At 56.2% G+C, this 27,999-nt stretch overlaps 1 protein-coding gene across 1 annotated transcript; it reads right to left on the bottom strand.

Moving 5' to 3' along the window:
- Window positions 1-1,482: 1,482 nt before the first annotated feature.
- On the bottom strand, window positions 1,483-27,561 carry NAPRT (nicotinate phosphoribosyltransferase). Its single transcript, XM_078881428.1, has 14 exons — window positions 27,293-27,561; window positions 23,673-24,238; window positions 19,182-19,309; window positions 18,990-19,072; window positions 16,689-16,819; window positions 15,768-15,883; window positions 15,054-15,247; window positions 14,578-14,718; window positions 13,392-13,476; window positions 10,445-10,525; window positions 6,392-6,494; window positions 3,741-3,898; window positions 3,252-3,359; window positions 1,483-1,692 (listed from the first exon to the last, which is right to left on the bottom strand). Exons 2-14 carry the CDS (start codon window positions 23,887-23,889, stop codon window positions 1,639-1,641), a joined length of 1,599 nt encoding a protein of 532 aa, XP_078737554.1. The 5' UTR covers window positions 23,890-24,238; window positions 27,293-27,561; the 3' UTR covers window positions 1,483-1,638.
- Window positions 27,562-27,999: the final 438 nt, after the last annotated feature.

The raw sequence follows: 27,999 nt of genomic DNA, 5'->3' as shown, positions 1-27,999 counted from the left end.
TCTACGTCCATGATGGGCAGGGCCGCGTGCGGGGAGGTAAATCGTGGGTCATGACCTTTCCCGCTGGGCATCTTTTTCGGAAAAAGATAAATTCCACTGAAGCCGGTTGGTTAACCGGTAAAACCGTTTCAGCGATGGAACCGGTGTGAACCGGTTTCCAACCGTAAACACAAGCGGCACCCCCCCCCCCCCCGCGGGCACGTGCCAACGTGCACACGGAACAAAGACAAAGATCCCCCATGTGGCCTGAACAGACTGTAGGGGCAAGTGCTGTTAGCGAGCACCACCTATGAAGGCCGGAACGGCACACCTGGGTAATGGGGTGGGCAGCAGCACCACGCCCGGCCGCCTTTGTCTTCCCAGTGGCGATGTTTACACAATGCACCAGATACTGATTTGAGGCTGAGTCGACCTAGGGGAGGCCCAGGACCGGTTCAGATAATCGTCACCACTGGTGTTGGCCGTGAGCGGGAATCGAACCCGGGTCGCCAGGTTCGTAGCGCTAACCGCTGCACTACCGCTCCCCACACACACAAAGATAAAGATCCCCCGTATAGCCTTAACAGACTGTGGGGGCAAGTGCTGTTAGCGAGCACCTATGAAGGCCGGCACGGCACACGAGGGGGTGGGTGGCCAACACCACGCCCGGCCGCCTTTGTCTCCCCAGTGGCGATTTTTACACACCGCACCAGGTACTCATTAGAGGTTGAGTCAACCTAGGGGAGGCCCAGGACCGGTTCAGATAATCGTCACCGGTGTTGGCCGTGAGCGGGAATCGAACTTGGGTCGCCAGGTTCGTAGCGCAGCGCGCTAACCGCTGCACTATCGCTCCCCACACACACACACAGACACACACAGACACACAGACACACACACACAGAGACACACACAGAGGTTGCAATGACGGCATCCAAACGACGGAGAGAAATCCATCCACCTTGCGGTCAGGGGTCGGTAACCATTTTTTTAATTCGTAAAAAAAAAGTCATATTTCCAGAGCCGCCAATGCATGCGTATAAAGTCAATAAGTAGTCCTTGCACTCAACTAATGTTTTTACTTTTACCAGTCAGGCCCCCTTGGAGCGATGTAGCTCTTATTCACAAATGACAGCTCAACGAAGTGGCTCATCACCATCATCAGCATCGTGTGGAAATGTACAGCAGCGGCCAACATACTCTAAAAGGCACCTTGATTGTAGATGTGGAGGGGAAAAACCGGAGGATCCGGAGGAAAAATCCACGCGACCACGGGGAGAGAGAGAGAGACACGCAAACTCCAAATATACAGCAGCAGGCGTCAGGGTCGGGATCGAACCCAAGACCTCCTGTACACCAGGCGAGGTAGTTAACATCTCCTAGCCACTGCAGCGTCCTTAAGAGAGCCGCACATCCGATTAGCGAGGCTGGCTACGTGCGGTGCGAAAAAAGTTCAACAGCGTACGGACACACACACACGCGCACACACACGCGCACACACACGCACACACGCACACACGCCCGCGCGCATGGATCCGGAGATGGAGCGACAGGGGAGACGGAGCGACAGGGGTGTCGGCACGCACGCGAACCATCCATTCCAGCAGTGGATGGATCATGGCTGACGACGACGACGACATCGTTGGCCATCCCGCTACGGATTCACGCCCTTCTCATCTCCTCCAGCAAGGCCCAGATCTTCTCGCTCACAGCCACCTGGAGGTGGAGAGGGGGGGTGGAGAGGGGGGTGGAGAGGGGGGTGGAGAGGGGGGTGGAGAGGGGGGTGGAGAGGGGGGTGGAGAGGGGGGTGGAGAGGGGGGTGGAGAGGGGGGTGGAGAGGGGGGTGGAGAGGGGGGTGGAGAGGGGGGGGGGGAGAGGAGAGGGGGGGGGTGGAGAGGGGGGGGGGGCAGAGGTTGAATGAACGTCGCCGGATGCGAGGTGGGGGGGGGGGGCCTCGCACGCAGGAGGGGGCTGTGGTGTTGGGTGGGGTTGGCCTGCGACATCATTCCGGACTATCATGTCGGATGACGTTCATTTCCATCGATATCGCATTCAATGTTCTGAAAGGATGACCGCATGGCAAGCGCCATATTGCTTTACTTTCGTTTAAACGCAAAGATTCATGATACATACAAACAAACGAACAAAAACCTGGTCACATTTTTTTTCTTAGGCCCTTTAGTTCTCGTAGGCCAGCCACTCACACACCCAGCTACTCACTCACTCATCCACCCATCCAGCCAGCCACTCACCCACCCACCCAGCCACTCACCCACCTGGCCAGGCATTCACAACCTCAGCCACTCACTCACTCAACCACCCAGCCACTCACTCACCCAGCCACTCACCTGGCCAGCCACTCACACACCCAGCCACTCACTCAATCACCCAGCCACTCACTCAACTGGCCAGGCACTCACTCACCCAGCGACTCACACACCCAGCCACTTACTCCACCTAGCCAGCCACTCACCTACCTGGCCAGCCAATCACACACCCAGCCACTCACTCAACCACCCAGCCACTCACTCACACACCCAGCCACTCATCCACCCAGCCACTCACTCAACTGGCCAGCCACTCACACACCCAGCCACTCACTCAATCACCCAGCCACTCACTCAACTGGCCAGGCACTCACTCACCCAGCGACTCACACACCCAGCCACTTACTCCACCTAGCCAGCCACTCACCTACCTGGCCAGCCAATCACACACCCAGCCACTCACTCAACCACCCAGCCACTCACTCAACCACCCAGCCACTCACTCACCCAGCCACTCACTCACCTGGCCAGCCAATCACACACCCAGCCACTCACTCACACACCCAGCCACTCATCCACCCAGCCACTCACTCATCTGGCCAGCCATTCACACACCCAGCTACTCACTCACTCAACCACCCAGCCACTCACTCAACTGGCCAGCCATTCACACACCCAGCCACTCACTCATCCACTCAACCACTCACTCACGCATCCACCCACCCAGCCACTCACTCAACCACCCAGCCACTCACACACCCGGCCATCCACTAACACACCCGGCCATCCACTCACACACCCAGCCAGCCAGGCACTCACCCACTCACCGACCCACTCGCCCAGCCACTCGCTCACCCAGCCCCTCAAAGACAAAGATCCCCCGTATCGCCTCCCCCACCAGGGCTCTCGCAAAGACGAGGATAGCCTCCCTCAACTCCAGCTGCGCTGTTCATTCACTCCGACCCGTTAGATCGATGCCGGTGCTGCTTGTTGCTGGCCGTCGCGTACCGGGTACGGCGTCGGGGCCTCCAGGTCCTTGTGCTCAGGTCCGAGCTCCCCCAGCGAGGCCGCGGACATCGCCCTGAGCTCCCTCAGTGGAAGTAACGGGGAGCAAACCTGGGGGTCACATTTGTTAAGGTCGCGCGCGCGCGCTCGCTCGCTCATCACACGCCACGCACACAAAGTGCTCGCCACGAATTAACCACAATAGCCCGTCTGACCTCTTCGCGTCACGACGGGTTCATGAGCGCGAACCATCGTCAACGCAAACGCCGGTTATCCTCGCAGCGGCGGCAGGAGCACCGGGTTTTGGCTGACTGTCGAACAAAGACGGTCGCTTTCAGATGCGTCTCTGCGGCCTTCTGGAATGTTCCTTGCGATGATAAGCACTTTTACATCAACTAGATTGATAACACAACTACTCACAACAGAGACTCACACGGAGACCCCAGCTCACGACGCTGCACCCCTAGTGACCCCCCGCACCCCGCCACTCACCCGGCCCCGGTCCCAGAACGTCGCGTGCAGCGGGGCGACGCGTGACGGCCTCACCAGCGACTGCCCCCCGAGCGGTCTCAGCAGGCGGCAGGGCAGCTGCTGCCCCGCCAGGGGCGCCAGCTCCTCCACCCCCAGCAGCACGTCCAGCACCGCATGGCCTGGGGGGGGGTGGGGGGTGATGAGGTAGGGGTAGGGGTGGGGGTGGGGGTGGGGTGGGGGTAGGGGTGGGGTGGGGGTGGGGTAGGGGTGGGGATGGGGTAGGGATGGGGTAGGGGTAGGGGCGGGGTAGGGGTGGGGTAGGGGTAGGGGTGGGGATGGGGTAGGGATGGGGTAGGGATGGGGTAGGGATGGGGTAGGGGTAGGGGTGGGGTAGGGGTGGGGTAGGGGTAGGGGTGGGGTAGGGGTAGGGGTGGGGTAGGGGTGGGGTAGGGGTAGGGGTGGGGATGGGGTAGGGATAGGGTAGGGATGGGGTAGGGATGGGGTAGGGGTAGGGGTGGGGTAGGGGTGGGGTAGGGGTAGGGGTGGGGTAGGGGTGGGGATGGGGTAGGGATGGGGTAGGGGTAGGGGTGGGGTAGGGGTGGGGTAGGGGTAGGGATGGGGTAGGGATGGGGTAGGGGTAGGGATGGGGTAGGGGTAGGGATGGGGTAGGGGGTAGGGGTGGGGTAGGGGTAAGGGTAGGGGTGGGGATGGGGTAGGGGTGGGGTAGGGGTAAGGGTAGGGATGGGGTAGGGATGGGGTAGGGGTGGGGATGGGGTAGGGATGGGGTAGGGGTGGGGTAGGGGTGGGGATGGGGTAGGGGTAGGGATGGGGTAGGGGTGGGGATGGGGTAGGGATGGGGTAGGGGTGGGGGTGGGGTAGGGATGGGGTAGGGGTGGGGTAGGGGTGGGGATGGGGTAGGGTAGGGATGGGGTAGGGGTGGGGATGGGGTAGGGATGGGGTAGGGATGGGGTAGGGATGGGGATGGGGTAGGGGTGGAGTAGGGGAAGTTAGCATCATCGTCGTCAAGAAAATGGTGATGACGACAACTCGTAACTGCACCACCACCGCACAGAATTCGCTCCTCGCTCTCGTACAGAGGGACCAGATGTAGGGTCCTGGTGCGGGGTGCAGGGTGCAGGGTGTAGGGTGCAGGGTGTAGGGTGTAGGGTGCAGTGTGCAGGGTGTAGGGTGCAGGGTGCAGGGTACAGGGTGTAGGGTGTAGGGTGCAGGGTGTAGGGTGTAGGGTACAGGGTGTAGGGTGCAGGGTGTAGGGTGCAGGGTGCAGGGTGCAGGGTGTAGGGTGCAGGGTGTAGGGTGCAGGGTGTAGGGTACAGGGTGCAGGGTGTAGGGTGCAGGGTGTAGGGTACAGGGTGCAGGGTGTAGGGTGTAGGGTACAGGGTGCAGGGTGTAGGGTGCAGGGTACAGGGTGTAGGGTGTAGGGTGCAGGGTGTAGGGTGTAGGGTGCAGGGTGCAGGGTGTAGGGTGTAGGGTGCAGGGTGTAGGGTGCAGGGTGCAGGGTGTAGGGTGCATGGTGTAGGGTGCAGGGTGTAAGGTGTAGGGTGCAGTGTGCAGGGTGCAGGGTGTAGGGTGTAGGGTGTAGGGTACAGGGTGTAGGGTGTAGGGTGCAGGGTACAGGGTACAGGGTGTAGGGTGTAGGGTGCAGGGTGCAGGGTGTAGGGTGCAGGGTGCAGGGTGCAGGGTGTAGGGTGCAGGGTGTAGGGTGCAGGGTGAAGGGTGTAGGGTGTAGGGTGCAGGGTGTAGGGTGTAGGGTGCAGGATGTAGAGTGCAGGGTACAGGGTGTAGGGTGCAGGGTGCAGGGTGTAGGGTGTAGGGTGCAGGGTGGCGCAGGGTGCAGGGTGCAGGGTGCAGGGTGCAGGGTGCAGGGTGTAGGGTGCAGGGTGGCGCAGGGTGCAGGGTGCAGGGTGTAGGGTGCAGGGTGTAGGGTGGCGCAGGGTGCAGGGTGCAGGGTGTAGGGTGCAGGGTGCAGGGTGCAGGGTGTAGGGTGCAGGGTGTAGGGTGCAGGGTGGCGCAGGGTGCAGGGTGTAGGGTGCAGGGTGTAGGGTGCAGGGTGAAGGGTGTAGGGTGTAGGGTGCAGGGTGTAGGGTGCAGGGTGTAGGGTGCAGGGTGAAGGGTGTAGGGTGTAGGGTGCAGGGTGTAGGGTGTAGGGTGCAGGGTGTAGAGTGCAGGGTACAGGGTGTAGGGTGCAGGGTGCAGGGTGTAGGGTGTAGGGTGGCGCAAGGTGCAGGGTGCAGGGTGCAGGGTGTAGGGTGCAGGGTGTAGGGTGCAGGGTGGCGCAGGGTGCAGGGTGTAGGGTGCAGGGTGTAGGGTGCAGGGTGGCGCAGGGTGCAGGGTGGCGCAGGGTGCAGGGTGCAGGGTGTAGGGTGCAGGGTGCAGGGTGTAGGGTGCAGGGTGTAGGGTGTAGGGTGGCGCAGGGTGCAGGGTGCAGGGTGTAGGGTGCAGGGTGTAGGGTGCAGGGTGTAGGGTGCAGGGTGCAGGGTGTAGGGTGCAGGGTGGCGCAGGGTGCAGGGTGCAGGGTGTAGGGTGCAGGGTGTAGGGTGTAGGGTGGCGCAGGGTGCAGGGTGCAGGGTGTAGGGTGCAGGGTGTAGGGTGCAGTGTGCTGCAGGGTGCAGGGTGTAGGGTACAGGGTGGTGCAGGGTGCAGGGTGTCGTCACCGTCGTCCCCGTACAGCCGGTACGGAGCCTTGCGCCCGGGCAGCGTCGCCTTCTCCTCGTCCTCGGTCAGTTTGCAGCGCGGCACCCCCTCCAGCTCCACCAGCTCACCAGCCGCACAAAGACAAAGGTCCCCCGTGTAGCCTCAACACACTGTAGGGGCAAGTGCTGTTAGCGAGTAGCAGCACCTATGAAGGTCGGCACGGCACACGAGGGGGTGGGTGGCCAGCACCACGCCCGGCCGCCTTTGTCTCCCCGGTGGCGATGTTTACTACACACCGCACCAGGTACTCACTTGAGGCTGAGTCGACCTAGGGGAGACCCAGAACCGGTTCAGATAATCGGTGTTGGCCGTGAGCGGGAATCGAACTCGGGTCGCTGGGTTCGTAGCGCAGCGTAGCGCTAACCGCTCCACCACCGCTCCCCACACACCACTCTCACACTCACAATCACTGAAACGCATTCTGCAGGACAGAGTGACTGTGACGCATGGCGAGTACCACCACTGCACCACCACCACCACCCTGCCACCACCAGGGTGGTGAGAGGGTGGCGAGGGTGGCGAGGGTGGTGAGGGTGGTGAGTGTGGTGAGGGTGGTGAGGGTGGTGAGTGTGGTGAGGGTGGTGAGGGTGGTGAGTGTGGTGAGGGTGATGAGGGTGGTGAGGGTGGCGAGGGTGATGAGGGTGGTGAGAGGGTGGCGAGGGTGGCGAGGGTGGCGAGGGTGGTGAGGGTGGTGAGTGTGGTGAGGGTGGTGAGGGTGGTGAGTGTGGTGAGGGTGGTGAGGGTGGTGAGTGTGGTGAGGGTGATGAGGGTGGCGAGGGTGGCGAGGGTGATGAGGGTGGTGAGTGTGGTGAGGGTGGTGAGGGTGGCGAGGGTGGCGAGGGTGGCGAGGGTGGTGAGGGTGGTGGGGGTGGTGAGGGTGGTGAGGGTGGTGAGGGTGGCGAGTGTGGCGAGTGTGATGAGGGTGGTGAGGGTGGTGAGTGTGGTGAGTGTGATGAGGGTGGTGAGGGTGGTGAGGGTGGTGGGGGTGGTGAGGGTGGTGAGGGTGGTGAGGGTGGTGGGGGTGGTGAGGGTGGTGAGGGTGGTGGGGGTGGTGAGGGTGGTGAGGGTGGTGAGGGTGGTGGGGGTGGTGAGGGTGGTGAGGGTGGTGGGGGTGGTGAGGGTGGTGAGGGTGGTGAGGGTGGTGATGGTGGTGAGGGTGGCGAGGGTGGTGAGGGTGGTGATGGTGGTGAGGGTGGTGAGTGTGGTGAGGGTGGTGAGGGTGGTGAGTGTGGTGAGGGTGATGAGGGTGGTGAGGGTGGCGAGGGTGGCGAGGGTGATGAGGGTGGTGAGTGTGGTGAGGGTGGTGAGGGTGGCGAGGGTGGCGAGGGTGGTGAGGGTGGCGAGGGTGGCGAGGGTGGTGAGTGTGGTGAGTGTGATGAGGGTGGTGAGGGTGGTGAGGGTGGTGAGTGTGATGAGGGTGGTGGGGGTGGTGAGGGTGGTGAGGGTGGTGAGGGTGGCGAGTGTGGCGAGTGTGATGAGGGTGGTGAGGGTGGTGAGGGTGGTGAGTGTGGTGAGTGTGATGAGGGTGGTGAGGGTGGTGAGGGTGGTGGGGGTGGTGAGGGTGGTGGGGGTGGTGAGGGTGGTGAGGGTGGTGAGGGTGGTGGGGGTGGTGAGGGTGGTGAGGGTGGTGGGGGTGGTGAGGGTGGTGAGGGTGGTGAGGGTGGTGGGGGTGGTGAGGGTGGTGAGGATGGTGAGGGTGGTGAGGGTGGTGAGGGTGGTGAGGGTGGTTAGGGTGGTGAGGGTGGTGAGGGTGGTGATGGTGGTGAGGGTGGTGATGGTGGCGAGGGTGGCGAGGGTGGCGAGGGTGGCGAGGGTGGCGAGGGTGGTGAGGGTGGCGAGGGTGGCGAGGGTGGTGAGTGTGGTGAGGGTGGTGAGGGTGGTGAGGGTGGTGAGTGTGGTGAGGGTGGTGAGTGTGGCGAGTGTGGTGAGGGTGGTGAGGGTGGCGAGGGTGGTGATGGTGGTGAGGGTGGTGAGGGTGGTGAGGGTGGTGAGTGTGGCGAGTGTGGTGAGAGTGGTGAGGGTGGTGAGGGTGGCGAGTGTGGTGAGGGTGGTGAGGGTGGTGAGTGTGGCGAGTGTGGCGAGGGTGGTGAGGGTGGCGAGGGTGGCGATGGTGGTGAGGGTGGTGAGGGTGGTGGGGGTGGTGAGGGTGGTGAGGGTGGCGAGGGTGGTGAGGGTGGCGAGGGTGGCGAGGGTGGCGAGGGTGGTGAGGGTGGTGAGGGTGGTGAGGGTGGCGAGGGTGGCGAGGGTGGCGAGGGTGGCGAGGGTGGTGAGGGTGGCGAGGGTGGCGAGGGTGGCGGGGGTGGCGAGGTTGGTGAGGGTGGTGAGGGTGGTGAGGGTGGTGGGGGTGGTGAGGGTGGTGAGGGTGGTGAGTGTGGCGAGTGTGGTAAGGGTGGTGAGGGTGGCGAGGGTGGTGAGGGTGGTGAGGGTGGTGAGGGTGGTGAGTGTGGCGAGTGTGGTGAGGGTGGTGAGGGTGGCGAGGGTGGCGAGGGTGGCGAGGGTGACGAGGGTGGTGAGGGTGGTGAGGGTGGTGATGGTGGTGAGGGTGGTGAGGGTGGTGATGGTGGTGAGGGTGGCGAGGGTGGTGAGGGTGGTGAGGGTGGTCAGGGTGGTGAGGGTGGTGAGGGTGGTGATGGTGGTGAGGGTGGTGAGGGTGGTCAGGGTGGTGAGGGTGGTGATGGTGGCGAGGGTGGCGAGGGTGGTGAGGGTGGTGAGGGTGGTGATGGTGGTGAGGGTGGCGAGGGTGGTGAGGGTGGTGAGGGTGGTGAGGGTGGCGAGGGTGGCGAGGGTGGTGAGGGTGGTGAGGGGGGTGAGGTTGGTGAGGGTGGTGAGGGTGGTGAGGGTGGCGAGGGTGGTGAGGGTGGTGAGTGTGGTGAGGGTGGTGAGGGTGGTGATGGTGGTGAGGGTGGCGAGGGGGGTGAGGGTGGTGAGGGTGGTGAGGGTGGTGATGGTGGTGAGGGTGGCGAGGGTGGTGAGGGTGGTGATGGTGGTGAGGGTGGTGAGGGTGGCGAGCGTGGCGAGCGTGGTGAGGGTGGTGAGGGTGGCGAGTGTAGTGATGGTGGTGATGGTGGTGAGGGTGGTGAGGGTGGTGAGTGTGGCGAGTGTGGTGAGGGTGGTGAGGGTGGCGAGTGTAGTGATGGTGGTGATGGTGGTGAGGGTGGTGAGTGTGGCGAGTGTGGTGAGGGTGGCGAGTGTAGTGATGGTAGTGATGGTGGTGAGGGTGGTGAGGGTGGCGAGGGTGACGAGTGTGGTGAGTGTGGTGAGGGTGGTGAGGGTGGCGAGGGTGGCGAGGGTGACGAGGGTGGTGAGGGTGGTGAGGGTGGTGAGGGTGGTGATGGTGGTGAGGGTGGCGAGGGTGGTGAGGGTGGTGATGGTGGTGAGGGTGGTGAGGGTGGCGAGCGTGGCGAGCGTGGTGAGGGTGGTGAGGGTGGCGAGTGTAGTGATGGTGGTGATGGTGGTGAGGGTGGTGAGGGTGGTGAGTGTGGCGAGTGTGGTGAGGGTGGTGATGGTGGTGAGGGTGGTGAGGGTGGCGAGTGTGGTGAGGGTGGTGAGGGTGGTGAGGGTGGTGAGGGTGGTGATGGTGGTGAGGGTGGTGAGGGTGGCGAGCGTGGCGAGCGTGGTGAGGGTGGTGAGTGTGGTGAGGGTGGTGAGGGTGGTGAGGGTGGCGAGCGTGGCGAGCGTGGTGAGGGTGGTGAGTGTGGTGATGGTGGTGAGGGTGGTGAGGGTGGCGAGCGTGGCGAGCGTGGCGAGCGTGGTGATGGTGGTGAGGGTGGTGAGGGTGGCGAGTGTGGTGAGGGTGGTGATGGTGGTGAGGGTGGTGAGGGTGGCGAGTGTGGTGAGGGTGGTGAGGGTGGTGAGGGTGGTGAGGGTGGTGATGGTGGTGAGGGTGGTGAGGGTGGCGAGTGTGGTGAGGGTGGTGAGGGTGGTGAGGGTGGTGAGGGTGGTGATGGTGGTGAGGGTGGTGAGGGTGGCGAGCGTGGCGAGCGTGGTGAGGGTGGTGAGTGTGGTGAGGGTACCTTGTAAATGCACCCGAGGGACGGCTGCTTCTCACAGGTCACCAGCGCGGTGCCCACGCCGAAGCAGTCGATGGCGTGGCCCTGTCCACGCGTCACACACACACGCGTCACACACACGTCACACACACACACGTCACACACACACATCACACGCACACACACACACACACGTCACACACACGCGTCACACACACACACATCACACGCACACACACACGTGTCATACACACGTCACACACACACACACGTCACACACACGAGTCACACACACACATCACACGCACACACACACGCGTCACACACACACGCACACACACACACACGTCACACACACACGCACGCGTCACACACACACACACGCGTCACACATACACACACGTCACACACACGTCACACACGTACACGCGTCACACACACGCGTCACACACACACACACGCACACGCGTCACACACACGCGTCACATACACACACGTCACACACGCACACACACACACACGCGTCATACACACACACGTCACTCACACACGCGTCACACACACGCGTCACTCACACACACACGTCACACACACGCGTCACACACACACGTCACACACACACATCACACACACACACGCGTCACACACACGCGTCACACACACATGCGTCACACACACATACACGTCACACACGCACACGCACACACACACACGCGTCACACACACACGCGTCACACACACGCGTCACACACACACACATGTCACACACACACACGTCTCACACACACACACACACACACGCGTCACACACACGCGTCACACACACGCGTCACACACACATACACGTCACACACACACACGTCACACACACACACGTCACACACACGCGTCACACACACGCACACACACACGCGTCACACACACATGCACACACCCACGCACACACGCGTCACACACATGTCACACACACACACGTCACACACACGCGTCACACACACACACGCACACACACACACACACGCGTCACACACACACGCACACACACACACACCTCACACACACGTGTCACACACACACACACACGCGTCACACACACACACGCACACACACACGCACACACACACACACGTCACACACACACGCATACACACACGCGTCACACACACGCGTCACACACACGCGTCACGCACACGCGTCACACACACACGCGTCACACACACACACGCGTCACACACACATGCGTCACACACACGCGTCACACACACACGTCACACACACATACACGTCACACACACGTCACAAACACACACGTCACACACACGCGTCACACACACACGCGTCACACACACACACACGTCACACACACACGTCACACACACACACGCGTCACACACACACACGTCACACACACACACGTCACACACACACACACGCACACACGCGTCACACACACACACGGGGTCCGCCGTTCACTGCAGCTCAATATCGGGTGGCCGGTGGCACAGCAGATGCGGTCCACCACCATCACCTCCATCATCATCATCATCGTCATCGTCGTCGTCATCATCGTCGTCGTCATCATCGTCGTCATCATCATCGTCGTCATCATCGTCGTCATCATCGTCATCATCATCATCGTCATCGTCGTCATCATCATCGTCGTCATCATCGTCATCATCGTCGTCATCATCGTCATCATCATCATCGTCGTCATCATCGTCGTCATCATCGTCATCATCATCATCGTCATCGTCGTCATCATCATCGTCGTCATCATCGTCATCATCGTCGTCATCATCGTCATCATCATCATCGTCATCGTCGTCATCATCATCGTCGTCATCATTGTCATCATCGTCGTCATCATCGTCGTCATCATCATCGTCGTCATCATCGTCGTCATCATCGTCGTCATCGTCGTCATCATCGTCGTCATCATCGTCATCATCATCATCGTCATCGTCGTCATCATCATCGTCGTCATCATTGTCATCATCGTCGTCATCATCGTCGTCATCATCATCGTCGTCATCATCGTCGTCATCATCGTCGTCATCATCGTCATCATCATCGTCATCGTCGTCATCGATGGGACATGAAGAGCGGTCGCCACTGTGGCTGCTGCTGTCACCAGAGCGACACCGTGGGTCACGTGACCCCACGTGATCCCACGTGGGTCACGTGACCCCACGTGATGTAAAACATTACTACCACATGATACCATCACAATATGAACCGCTCTATATATCCTAATGCAAGGATGAGAACTTAAAAGATATGAATTGCTTCCAAAATGTCTTAAATTGAAATAGAACAATCGAACATTGAACAATTGTGAAGTTAAATTGAAGTTACAATAATTAAAAAATAAAACAATTCCAACTAGAAAGTAAGAGGACTTTTCAAATCGCAAAAAATCGCAGCCTTTGCGATTTGCTAAATCGCATCGTTAAAAATTGCGATGAATCGATTTGAAATCGATGAATCGTTCAGCCCTCATATTCGTAGGTTTTTTCGGTAAAGTCACGTAGGTAAAACATTAAAATTAATAAAAGTAAAATAAAATAAAAAATCACGACGTTTCGGAGGCAACACAAGCTTCCGTCTTCAGGTGGAACCGTCACAGCCACGACAGCTGTATCAAGCATCTCTTGAGGAAGGCCAGCGTCTCGAGAAGCTGTGACTTCTTGTCTCGTCTGTTAAAAACTCTAACAGATAGGTGGAATTCCTCCCCGTAGAGGGCATTCATTCTAGATTTGAAGCTTTCGTGACTGCAAGGATACAGCTGTCGTGGCTGTGACGGTTCCACCTGAAGACGGAAGCTTGTGTTGCCTCCGAAACGTCGTAATTTTTTATTTTATTTTACTTAATTTGAATGTTTTACCTACGTGACTTTACCGAAAAAACCTACGAATATGAATCCTCGCAGTCACGAAAGCTTCAAATCTAGAACGTTCTGCCCCGCCCCCACCTGCTTGTTGTAGGCGAGGATCTTCTGTTCGTTGACGTCGTTGCTCGCGACGATCTTCAGCTCCGAGAACCACGGCAGCTCAAAGCTGCCACGGGGGGGGGGGGGGGGGGGGGAGACGACGGGGCGACAAGGACAACCATGAGGACCACGATGGTAACGACGGCGATGACGATAGCGGCAATGGTAACGACGACGATGATAACGACGATGATGATAATGACGACGATGATAACGACGACGATGATAACGACGACGATGGTAATGACGACGATGGTAACGACGACGATGATTATAGCGGCAATGGTAATGACGACGATGATAATGACGACGATGATAACGACGACGATGATAACGACGACGATGGTAACGACGACGATGGTAATGACGATGATGGTAACGACGACGATGATTATAGCGGCAATGGTAATGACGACGATGATAACGATGACGATGATAATGACGACGATGATAACGACGACGATGGTAACGACGACGATGGCGATAGCGGCAATGGTAACGACGACGATGATAATGACGACGATGATAACGACGACGATGATAACGACGACGATGATAACGACGACGATGGTAACGACGACGATGGTAATGACGACGATGGTAACGACGACGATGATTATAGCGGCAATGGTAATGACGACGATGATAACGATGACGATGATAATGACGACGATGATAACGACGACGATGGTAACGACGACGATGATGATAGCGGCAATGGTAACGACGATGATGATAACGACGACGATGATAACGACGACGATGATAACGACGACGATGATAATGACGACGATGATAACGACGACGATGATAACGACGACGATGATAATGACGACGATGATAACGACGACGATGATAACGACGATGATGATAACGACGACGATGATAATGACGACGACGATAGCGGTAACGACGACGATGATAACGACGACGATGATAACGACGACGATGATAACGACGACGATGATAACGACGACGATGATAACGACGACGACGATAACGACGACGACGATAACGACCACGACGACGACGATAACGACGACGATGATAATGACGACGATGATAACGACGACGATGATAACGACGACGACGATAGCGACGACGACGATGATAGCGGCAAAACTCCACGACGCCTCTCAGCTGGCTGGGAGGCGTTTCGGGGCCTCACCTCTGAGCGCAGCGACGGAAGGCCGCCCGCACGTCAAGCGACTGCCGCGCGAGGTCCCCGCTGTCCAGCCTCACGCCCACGGCACGCAGCCCCAGCGCCGCCAGAGCCAGCGCCACGCCGCAGAAGTTCACCACGCCGCTGCTGTGACGCGCGCACGCAAAGGCAAAGGTCCCCGCCCGCCCCACCGTGTAGCCTCGGCGGACTGTCGGGGCAAGAGCTGTTGGCGAATAACAGCAGCAGCTACGAAGGCCGGCACTGTGGCACAGGAGCGGGTGGCACCGCGCCCGGGCCGCCGTTCGCCTCCCCGGTGGCCATGTTTTCCTACGCAACGCAACCAGCTACTCATTTGGGGCCGAGCCGACCTAGGGGAGGAGGAGGTGGACCCGTTAACCGGATCTCTACTACCCTCACCGGGTATGGAAACTCGGGTCGCGCCGGTTTTTCGTGGGCGTGTACCGTCCGTGCGGCGGCGCTACCTGCGCACGCTGTAGGTGTCCACCAGCAGCAGCAGCCTGCGCGGGTAGGCCTGGGCGTAGGACACGAACGCGGCGAGCTCCGCGTCGCGGGCGTCACGCTCGGCGCGGCCGAGCAGCGAGCAGACGCGCCGACGCCACTCCAGGGACAGCGCCACCAGGTCAACCGTCGGCCCCCCGTCCGGCACGGCCAGCTCCTGGGAGAGGCGGGGAGCGATCGTCGGGAGACGGCGGGGGGCAGTGACGGTATAGACCAGCGGTCGGGAACCTATGGCTCGCGAGCCATATATGGCTCTTCCAGTGACGGCATATGGCTCCCAGACAATTTTGAGTTGAAAAAATAAAAAAAAATCAGTTTGGAACTGATTTTAAAATACGTGTGATATTGCTTAATAATACCGTGTCATTTTAAAGTAAACAGAAATTAGTTTCGAAGATAAATTTCACGGGTCACGCCTGCACGAAGCTCGACCTCACCACGTACGAACCAGACTACAAGGCCATCAGCAAAACCACGCAGCACCAGAAGTCGCATTAAAAGTAAGACGCATTTAATTTATTATACGTTAAAAATACTACATGGCTCTCAATGAAATATATTTAGAAATATTTGGCTTTTATGGCTCTCCCAGTCAAAAAGGTTCCCGACCCCTGGAATAGACCAAGCCGGCGCTGAAGATGACGTTGACCTTCGGCGACGTGCGGGGACGTGGTTACCCGGTCGGTGAGGTCGTGAAGGCCGCCGAATGCCGTGATGTAGGAGTGGGCCTGCGTCCCCGCTAGCGGCACGCCGTGCACCTGGGCCGCAAGGACGTTGCTCGTCGCGTCGAACCCTTGCGCACGCGCACATCGGCATCGCTCGCAACGCGAGCAGGGAAATTCTTCCGCGCCGTACGCAGACTAACGTGCTGATCGGAGGTGCGCGGGAAGGACAACAAACTAAAAACTGCACGCGTGTTCTTCTGGGTTCTTTCGGGAAAGACACGTAGAATGGAAATAATAAAAATAAAACATAATAAAATAAATTTCGATTTAAAGCTTTCGTGACTGCAGGGATTCATCTTCTTGGTTCTTTCGGTAAAGTCACGTAAAAGGGAAGTAATCAAATAATAAAAAGAAAACATCATAAAATAATTCTCACGACGTTTCGGCCACAACGCAAATACGTGTGTGTTCTCTCTCTATGTATCTCTGTGATATCTGTCTCTGCTTATATGTCTGTCTATATGTCTCTGGTTCTGTGTTTGATCTCTCTCTCAAATGTAGCATTCTCAGGAAGAACGTAATCAACCAGGTAGGGTGTTGACCGTTATGTTATCCGACTCTCTGCTGTATTACATTACATTTCTAAGTATACTAGATTTGCATTTCTATTTCATTTATACCTGATGACGATTGCTTGTGTTTCAATCGAAACGTCGTATGCTAGTATTTAATCTAATTTATTACTTTATCTTTATACCGTGACTTCACCGAAAGAACCAAAGAATAATTCCTGCAGTCACGAAAGCTCCAAATTAAGTTTAAAAACTACACAACATACGGGCAGCCACGTGCAGCGGCTAAGCCACTAGGAAATGACCTTTGACCTGACTGCCGCCCCCCCACGCCCCCCACCCCCACGCCCCCGTGTCTCACCTCCCAGGTAGGCGTAGCGCGAGGCGGAGAGGGCCCCGTTCGGGCCCTGGGCTCTCCTGAGGCCCAACTCCATGAGCTCCACGTGGCTGCCAGCGGCCAGGCGGAAGCGTGCCGCGTTCGTGGTCACCAGGCTGCGCAGACGGGGGGCGAGCCACGGTAGCGAGATGTTGACTACCTCGCCTGGTGTGCAGGAGGTCGTGGGTTCGATCCTGACCCTGACGCCTGCTGCTGTATATTTGGAGTTTGCGTCTCTCTCTCATCATCATCATCACGGTGGCTAGGAGATGTTAACTACCTCGCCTGGTGTGCAGGAGGTCGTGGGTTCGATCCTGACCCTGACGCCTGCTGTATAAATTTCGATTTAAAGCTTTCGTGACTGCAGGGATTCATCTTCTTGGTTCTTTCGGTAAAGTCACGTAGAAGGGAAATAATAAAATAATAAAAATAAAACATTAAATAACTCTCACGATGTTTCGGCCACAACGCAAGCAGCCGTCCTCAGGTGAAGAACAGGTCTGTCGAGAAGACAGCGTCTGAATGACAGACCTGTTCTTCACCTGAGGACGGCTGCCTGCTGTATATTTGGAGTTTGCGTCTCTCTCTCATCATCATCATCACGGTGGCTAGGAGATGTTAACTACCTCGCCTGGTGTGCAGGAGGTCGTGGGTTCGATCCTGACCCTGACGCCTGCTGTATAAATTTCGATTTAAAGCTTTCGTGACTGCAGGGATTCATCTTCTTGGTTCTTTCGGTAAAGTCACGTAGAAGGGAAATAATAAAATAATAAAAATAAAACATTAAATAACTCTCACGATGTTTCGGCCACAACGCAAGCAGCCGTCCTCAGGTGAAGAACAGGTCTGTCGAGAAGACAGCGTCTGAATGACAGACCTGTTCTTCACCTGAGGACGGCTGCCTGCTGTATATTTGGAGTTTGCATGTTCTCTCCGTGGTGAGATGTTGACTACCTCGCCTGGTATGCAGGAGGTCGTGGGCTCGATCCTGACCCTGACGCCTGCTGCTGTATATTTGGAGTTTGCGTGTCTCTCTCATCATCATCACGGTGGCTAGGAGATGTTAACTACCTCGCCTGGTGTGCAGGAGGTTGTGGGTTCGATCCTGACCCTGACGCCTGCTGCTGTATATTTGGAGTTTGCGTGTCTCTCTCCCCGTAGTGTGGATTATTTTTTTCCTTCTACGTAATGATAAGCCACTTCGTTGAGCTATCATTTGTGCCGAGGTCACTTCTGAAAATAAGCTATGTAGCTCAGCGGGCCTTACCTGGTAAAATAAAAAAAATAGTTTAGTTTTAGTTCGGCCCTCGGTCAGCATCGCCGCTCAACAAATTACCGGCAGCAACGATGAACGACGGCACTCCCCTACGGCGGTGCACGCTGTGGCCTTGTGACCCAAACCATCAACTAAAAAAATATGTATTATTTTACTTTGGTCCATTCATGGAACTGGAGATCAGAGAGCTACATCCGAGATCCCTCCTACTTCAAGTGACGCTCTGGTCCGCACAGAACGGCTCGTGGAAGTGGATATAACAGAGCTACATCCGAGATCCCTCCTACTTCAAGTGACGCTCTGGTCCGCACAGAACGGCTCGTGGAAGTGGATATAACAGAGCTACATCCGAGATCCCTCCTCCTTCAAGTGACGCTCTGGTCCGCACAGAACGGCTCGTGGAAGTGGATATAACAGAGCTACATCCGAGATCCCTCCTACTTCAAGTGACGCTCTGGTCCGCACAGAACGGCTCGTGGAAGTGGATATAACAGAGCTACATCCGAGATCCCTCCTCCTTCAAGTGACGCTCTGATCCGCACAGACCGGTTCGTGGAAGTGGATATAACAGAGCTACATCCGAGATCCCTCCTACTTCAAGTGACGCTCTGGTCCGCACAGAACGGCTCGTGGAAGTGGATATAACAGAGCTACATCCGAGATCCCTCCTCCTTCAAGTGACGCTCTGATCCGCACAGACCGGTTCGTGGAAGTGGATATAACAGAGCTACATCCGAGATCCCTCCTACTTCTTCTGCACGTGACTCTCTGGTGCACACGCGCAGTAGAGGTGGCGGCACTTTCCCACGAGCTCAGCCGACTCTAAAACGACCGTCGTCGCGCGACGGTCAAACCGATCGTTTGAACTCCCAGCGCTTGCAGGCGAGCCGACGTTTGCGTTGTGAAGTTCACGCCGGCGAGGCGGTTTAACTAGAGAGGGGGGATCGCCCTGTGGCGGCGGCGGCGGCGGTGGTGGCGGTGGTGGCGGGAAAGGCGACCGCGGCGGTTACCTTGCGTAGTTGATGAAGTTGAGCAGCGGCGTCTCCAGGAGTTGTAACAAACACAGGGGGCCGTCCACACGCAGCAGGGGAACCTGTCAACCCGACACACACGCGCGCATTGAACTTCTTTCGCACCGTACGTAGCCAACCGCGCTTGTTCGGGGGTGCGGGGAGGTGGGGGGACACCGGTGGCTGCCGTACCTGAGGAAAGGCAACGTTCCCTTCTTGCAGGGCGTGCAGAACCACATCGGACGCGTCCAGCCCAGACAGGAACGCGTAGAATTCGTCGGGCACGTGATCGGGGAGGTGAGCGCGCAGGAAGTCGATGTCTGTGGATCAGCGCGCGGGGGACAGAGGTAAAGCTGGCTCATGTGGCCTGCACTCACCCATTTATTGTGGAAATTCCGTCAGTTCCTGTGATCACCGTTTCATTGCTTTCATGGCTTTATTTTGGTGATTTCGAAAAGTGTATTGGTTTGGCCATGTTTGTTTGTTGTAGTACGTGTTTTATTTTTATTATTTTATTACTTCCCTTCTACGTGACTTTACCGAAAGAACCAAGAAGATGAATCCCTGCAGTCACGAAAGCTTTAAATCGAAAAATTGTAGTACAGAGTTAGACTGATGGCCTTAATCTAAGTTGTCTGGTGGTTGTTGTTGGTTGTTTGAATTGCATCCCACTGGGATTTGTGCACACAGCGTTGGTGTACGGTGATTTTTTTCTGCAATATTTTGCTGTCTTTTCTTGGATTTTCTGTTTGCACTCAGTCACATATTCACTTTAAGATGTTTTTTGTTCGTGTTTTTGTTTTTTGTTTGTTGCGGTTGCACCCGACTCAAGAGCCGAATGGCTCACAGGGCTATACCTAATAAATGAACTTAAACTTGAACACAGCTCAGTGTTAGACTCACCTGGGCCTCCCCTAGGTCGACTCAGCCTCAAATGAGCACCCGGTGCGATGTGTAAACATCGCCACTGGGGGAGACAAAGGCGGCCGGGCGTGGTGTTGGCCACCCACCCCCTCGTGTGCCGTGCCGGCCTTCATAGGTGCTGCTGCTCACAAACAGCACTTGCCCCTACAGTCTGTTACAGGCTACACGGGCAGATACTGGGGCTAGGATAACAGCAGATACTGGGGCTAAGATAACAGTAGATACTGGGGCTATGTTAACAGTAGATACTGGGGCTAGGATAACAGCAGATACTGGGGCTAGGATAACAGTAGATACTGGGGCTATGTTAACAGTAGATACTGGGGCTAGGATAACAGCAGATACTGGGGCTAAGATAACAGTAGATACTGGGGCTATGTTAACAGTAGATACTGGGGCTAGGATAACAGCAGATACTGGGGCTAGGATAACAGTAGATACTGGGGCTATGTTAACAGTAGATACTGGGGCTATGTTAACAGTAGATACTGGGGCTATGTTAACAGTAGATACTGGGGCTAAGATAACAGTAGATACTGGGGCTATGTTAACAGTAGATACTGGGGCTAGGATAACAGCAGATACTGGGGCTAAGATAACAGTAGATACTGGGGCTATGTTAACAGTAGATACTGGGGCTAGGATAACAGCAGATACTGGGGCTAAGATAACAGTAGATACTGGGGCTATGTTAACAGTAGATACTGGGGCTAGGATAACAGCAGATACTGGGGCTAAGATAACAGTAGATACTGGGGCTATGTTAACAGTAGATACTGGGGCTAGGATAACAGCAGATACTGGGGCTAAGATAACAGTAGATACTGGGGCTATGTTAACAGTAGATACTGGGGCTAGGATAACAGCAGATACTGGGGCTAAGATAACAGTAGATACTGGGGCTAGGATAACAGCAGATACTGGGGCTAAGATAACAGTAGATACTGGGGCTATGTTAACAGTAGATACTGGGGCTAGGATAACAGCAGATACTGGGGCTAGGATAACAGTAGATACTGGGGCTATGTTAACAGTAGATACTGGGGCTAGGATAACAGCAGATACTGGGGCTAAGATAACAGTAGATACTGGGGCTATGTTAACAGTAGATACTGGGGCTAGGATAACAGCAGATACTGGGGCTAAGATAACAGTAGATACTGGGGCTATGTTAACAGTAGATACTGGGGCTAGGATAACAGCAGATACTGGGGCTAAGATAACAGTAGATACTGGGGCTATGTTAACAGTAGATACTGGGGCTAGGATAACAGCAGATACTGGGGCTAAGATAACAGTAGATACTGGGGCTAGGATAACAGCAGATACTGGGGCTAAGATAACAGTAGATACTGGGGCTATGTTAACAGTAGATACTGGGGCTAGGATAACAGCAGATACTGGGGCTAGGATAACAGTAGATACTGGGGCTATGTTAACAGTAGATACTGGGGCTAGGATAACAGCAGATACTGGGGCTAAGATAACAGTAGATACTGGGGCTATGTTAACAGTAGATACTGGGGCTAGGATAACAGCAGATACTGGGGCTAAGATAACAGTAGATACTGGGGCTATGTTAACAGTAGATACTGGGGCTAGGATAACAGCAGATACTGGGGCTAAGATAACAGTAGATACTGGGGCTAGGATAACAGCAGATACTGGGGCTAAGATAACAGTAGATACTGGGGCTATGTTAACAGTAGATACTGGGGCTATGTTAACAGTAGATACTGGGGCTAGGATAACAGCAGATACTGGGGCTAGGATAACAGTAGATACTGGGGCTATGTTAACAGTAGATACTGGGGCTAGGATAACAGCAGATACTGGGGCTAAGATAACAGTAGATACTGGGGCTATGTTAACAGTAGATACTGGGGCTAGGATAACAGCAGATACTGGGGCTAAGATAACAGTAGATACTGGGGCTATGTTAACAGTAGATACTGGGGCTAGGATAACAGCAGATACTGGGGCTAAGATAACAGTAGATACTGGGGCTATGTTAACAGTAGATACTGGGGCTAGGATAACAGCAGATACTGGGGCTAAGATAACAGTAGATACTGGGGCTATGTTAACAGTAGATACTGGGGCTAGGATAACAGCAGATACTGGGGCTAGGATAACAGTAGATACTGGGGCTATGTTAACAGTAGATACTGGGGCTATGTTAACAGTAGATACTGGGGCTATGTTAACAGTAGATACTGGGGCTAAGATAACAGTAGATACTGGGGCTATGTTAACAGTAGATACTGGGGCTAGGATAACAGCAGATACTGGGGCTAAGATAACAGTAGATACTGGGGCTATGTTAACAGTAGATACTGGGGCTAGGATAACAGCAGATACTGGGGCTAAGATAACAGTAGATACTGGGGCTATGTTAACAGTAGATACTGGGGCTAGGATAACAGCAGATACTGGGGCTAAGATAACAGTAGATACTGGGGCTATGTTAACAGTAGATACTGGGGCTAGGATAACAGCAGATACTGGGGCTAAGATAACAGTAGATACTGGGGCTATGTTAACAGTAGATACTGGGGCTAGGATAACAGCAGATACTGGGGCTAAGATAACAGTAGATACTGGGGCTAGGATAACAGCAGATACTGGGGCTAGGATAACAGTAGATACTGGGGCTATGTTAACAGTAGATACTGGGGCTAGGATAACAGCAGATACTGGAGCTAGGATAACAGCAGATACTGGGGCTAAGATAACAGTAGATACTGGGGCTATGTTAACAGTAGATACTGGGGCTAGGATAACAGCAGATACTGGGGCTAAGATAACAGTAGATACTGGGGCTATGTTAACAGTAGATACTGGGGCTAGGATAACAGCAGATACTGGGGCTAAGATAACAGTAGATACTGGGGCTATGTTAACAGTAGATACTGGGGCTAGGATAACAGCAGATACTGGGGCTAAGATAACAGTAGATACTGGGGCTATGTTAACAGTAGATACTGGGGCTAGGATAACAGCAGATACTGGGGCTAAGATAACAGTAGATACTGGGGCTATGTTAACAGTAGATACTGGGGCTAGGATAACAGCAGATACTGGGGCTAAGATAACAGTAGATACTGAGGCTATTTAACAGGAGATACTGGGGCTAGGCCAGCACCCAAGTAGAGACGACGCGAAGACAGCGACGGCGTAGAACCAGCCCATCCCGATCCCAGGGCAGTCCCAAGCTCTCTCAGCCTCCGACTTATATACCCCCCCGCCCCCACGTGGTCTAGCCCCGCCCCCTGGCCACGCCCCCAGGCCACGCCCCCCTTCTCGAACTGTCCCGGCCAATCCTGAACATCTCCGATGGTTCTTCTTGGTTCTTTTGGTAAAGTCACGTAGAATGGAAATAATAAAATAATAAAAAATAAAACATAATAAAACAATTCTCACGACGTTTCGGCCACAACGCAAGCAGCCGCCTTCTCGACAGACCTGTTCTCCACCTGAAGACGAACTGTGTAGTTTGTCTGTGTAGTGTCTGGGGGGGGTCTTTGTTTTTGTAGTGTCTCTGCGCAGTGTGTCTCTCTGCGCAGTGTGTCTCTCTGCGTAGTGTGTCTGTGTAGTCTCTGTGCAGTGTATCTCTCTGTAGTCTCTGTGCAGTGTCTCTGCGCAGTGTGTCTCTCTGCGTAGTGTGTCTCTGTGCAGTGTCTCTGCGCAGTGTGTCTCTCTGCGCAGTGTGTCTGTCTGCGCAGCGTGTCAGTCTGCGCAGTGCGTCTCCCTGCTCACCCTCGGCGTCGATGCGGAAGGCCTGGATGAAGGCCACGCAGTCGGCGAGCCCCGCGCTGAGGGCCGCGCCGCCCCCAAAGGGCGCGCGCCGGAACGAGGCCTCGAAGCAGGCCCTGGCGCAGGCTTTGCCAGCCCGCCACAGCGCGTAGGCCATGGTGAACTGGTACATGTCCGTGTGGAGGGCGCCAGGCATCATGGACCTCCTCGAATCCGCCATCGTCTCACCACGGCGGTGGCAGGAGGCAGGAGGAGGTGGTGGTGGTGGTAGTGGATGAGGTGGGTGGTTGTGGTGGTGGTGGTGGTAGTGGTGATGGTGGTTGGTGGTGGTGATGGATGAGGTGGTGATGATGGATGGGGTGGTGGTGATGATGGTGGTTGGTGGTGGTGGTAGTGGTTGAGGTGGTGATGGTGGTTTATGATGGTAGTGGTGAAGATGGATGAGGTGGTGGTGATGATGGTGGTTGGTGGTGATGATGGTGGTGGTTGGTGTAGTGTCTCTCTGTGTAGTGTGGTTGATGATGGTGGTGGCCGCTGATATTCAAGGCCTGGTTGAGGGTAGCCTTTGTCTTCACGAAGATGTTGGTTGAGGGAGGTTTGCAAGGATTTGAAAACACAAGGTGGAGGAGATGTCACATATCCACCACCACCACCACTCACATCTCCACCACCATCACCACTCACATCTCCACCACCACCACCACTCATATCTCCACCACCACCACCACCACCACTCACATCACCACCACCACCGCCACTCACACCTCCATTACCACTCACATCACCACCACCACCGCCACTCACACCTCCATTACCACTCACACCACCACCACTCACACCACCACCACTCATACCACCACCACGGACACCTCCACCACCACTCACACCACTCATACCACCACCACGAACACCTCCACCACTCACACCTACTCCAACACCACCAATCACACCTCCACCACCACCATCTCCACCACCACCTCTCACACCACCACCACCACCACCTATCACACCTCCACCACCTCCACCACTCACACCTCCACCACTCACACCGCTCACATCTCCACCACCATCTCCACCACCACTCACACCACCACCACTCCCATCTCCACCACCACCACCACCACTCACACCTCCACCACCACCACTCACACCTCCATCTCCACCACCACCACCTCTCACACCTCCACAACCACCACTCACACCTCCTACATCACCATCTCCACCACCACCAACACCTCTCACATCTCCACCACCATCTCCACCACCATCTTCACCACCACCTCTCACACCTCCACCACCACCACCACCTCTCACACCTCTACCACCACTCGCACCACCACCACCACTCACTCGCACCACCACTCACACCTCCACCACTCACAACAAGACCACTCACACCTCCACCACCACCACTCACACCTCCACCACTCACACCTCCACCACTCACACCTCCACCACCACACCACCAACCACAAAATCCTCCTCCCACCACCGGGTTGTCCGCACTTCCCACAGAATGCCGCAGCTGCAGCTGCTGCTCAGAAACTACGCAGCGACCTCCACGCAACAGACAACTCCCTGATGGGCTCATTCCTCAATCTCCTTGCTCTCAGGCCTTCCTTATATAGAGGCCTATAAGACTCACACAGAGACATATAGACTCACACAGAGACCTATAGACTCACATAAAGATTCAGAGACCCATAGACTCACAGAGAGGTCCATAGACTCACACAGAGACCCACAGACTCACAGAGAGGTCCATCGACTAACACAGAGACCCATACGCGCACACAGAGACCCATACACTAAGACTGAGACCCACAGACTCGCACAGGGACCCATAGACTCACACAGAGAGGCCCATTGACTCACACAGAGACTCACACAGAGACCCATACGCGCACACAGAGACCCATACACTAAGACTGAGACCCATAGACTCGCACAGAGACCCATAGACTTACATAGACGCCCACGCAGATTCGAGGTATGGACACCACAGATTCGCATAAAGACCCGGGTGTTACCGTGGGCAAGCCGGTGAGGATAATCTCTGCGTACAACTGTGTGTGTGTGTCCTCAAAGTGCACCTAGCCTGGCACAAGCGCAGCGGTGCGTCTGTCAACGTGGGGAGCGGTGGCGCAGCGGTTAGCGCTACGCTGCGGCGACCTGAGTTCGACTCCCCTAGGGCGCCTCAGCCTCAAACGAGTTCCCCGGCGCGTTGTGTTCGTAAACATCGCCACTGGGGAGACAAAGGCGGTCCGGGCGTGGTGCTGGCCACCCATCCCCCCTCGTGTACCGTGCCTGCCTCAATAGGTGCCACTCGTTACCAGCACTTGCCCCAACGGGGAGTTGAGGCTACACGGTGGAGGGGAAGGGGGGGGTCTTTGTCTTTGTATCCGACATGTTCTGTATCTACCCGTGCTATGTTTAGCAATGTGTGAATTCACGCGTGTCTATGTATGGGTCTGTCAATGCGCCGATTGGCGTTCCGCGTTGGGCACGTGTCCTCATCGATCCACTGCTGGATTGAAGCCTTTGGGGCCGTCCATAAATGACGTCACGCGATTTTGGGCAATTTTTGACCCCCCCCCCATCGTCACACGGCGTCACAAAAAGTCAGCCCCCCCCCCCCCCCCAAAAAAATAAAACATGCTTCAAATCGCTTTAAACTATTGTCATTGTAGTGCGTATTTAATGTGGCGCTGCACTCTGATGTTGTAGGAGAAAACATAAAAAAGTCGATTTAATTAAGTAGAACGTGTTGTTTATATTTATTTCAAGTTGCGCATTTTGATGTGACGTCTCATTTCCCCCCCCCAGGTGCGTGACGTCATTTATGGACGGCCCCTTACCACGTGGTAAGGTGGTCTTGCCTATTACAGTACGTACTATACGTCCGTGAACACATCCCATTGTATACGACAAAGACAAAGATCCCCCGTATAGCCTGTAACATACTGTAGGGGCAAGTGCTGTTAGCGAGCACCTATGAAAGCCGGAACGGTACACGAGGGGGTGGGTGGCCAACACCACTCCCGACCGCCTTTGTCTCCCTAGTGACGATGTTTACTACACACCGCACCAGGTACTCATTCGAGGCTGAGTCGATCTAGGGGAGGCCCGGCACCGGTTCAGATAATCGTCACTGGTGGTGTTGGCCGTGAGCAGGAATCGAACCCGGTTCGCCGCGTTCGTAGCGCAGCGCTAACTGCTGCACCACCGCTCCCCCACAACACCAACAACAACCGCCATTCGCCACTAAGTGGCGGTGACGTCACCACGACGCTTGTGCCAGGCCATGTGCACCTTGAGGCCACGTGAAGTTGTCGAACGCCCGCTGGCAGGAGGTCACGGGGCAGACCCAGCAGGTGCCACGGGTCGACTGACTGAGATGACCGAGATGACTGGTGGTGGGAGGTGGTGGTGGGAGGTGGTGGTGAGGGTGGTGGTGGTGGGAGGGGGTGGTAGGGGTGGTAGGAGGTGGTGGTGGTGGGGGGTTGGTGGTGGTGGAAGGTGGTAGGGGTGGTGGGAGGTGGTGGTGTTGGTGGTGGTGGTGGGAGGTGGTGGTGGTGGGAGGTGGTGATGGTGGTGGTTGTCTCATCTCGACGTAAACCCACCACTTAGACGACGTAGATCTGTTGAGAGGCATCTCCCATCACCACCATCATCATCACCACCATCATCATCACCACCATCACCACCACCGCCGCCGCTCCGCTTGTTTGTGACGGCCCCTGCATCTCAATCGCAAAAACACACAACGAGTGGTCACCTCTTGACCCAACTTGACCCCCCTCTTGCACAACACCCTCCAACAACCACCAACCACCACCACTATCTTGTACAACACCCTCCAACCACCACCACCACCAACCACCACCCCTACAACCACCATCACTGTCTTGTACCCCACCCCTACCACCACCACCAACCACCACCACTATCTTGAACACCACCCTCCAACAACCACAACCACCAACCACCACCCCTACCACCACCACTCTCTTGCACACCACCCTTCAACCACCACCAACCACCACCACCACTCTCTTGCACACCACCCTTCAACCACCACCAACCCCTCCCTCCGCTTGGACTCTGCGCGAATCTCAGAGCCCCCCCCCGCAAACTCACGAGCAAAACCAGAAGCGCTCACAGGAGGAGCGTGGTTGACGAGTTGGCAGCAGCAGCAAGAACAACAACAGCAGCAGCAACAGCAGCAGTAGCAAGAGCAGCAGCAACAGCGGCAAGAGCAACAGCAGTAACAGCAACAACAGCAGCAGCAGCAGGAGCAGCAGCAAGAGCAGCAGCAGGAGCAGCAGCA

Source organism: Lampetra fluviatilis, chromosome 61 (assembly GCF_964198595.1).
Source record: "Lampetra fluviatilis chromosome 61, kcLamFluv1.1, whole genome shotgun sequence".
NCBI lineage: Eukaryota > Metazoa > Chordata > Hyperoartia > Petromyzontiformes > Petromyzontidae > Lampetra > Lampetra fluviatilis.
This window is presented reverse-complemented; position numbering and strand designations above follow the sequence as displayed.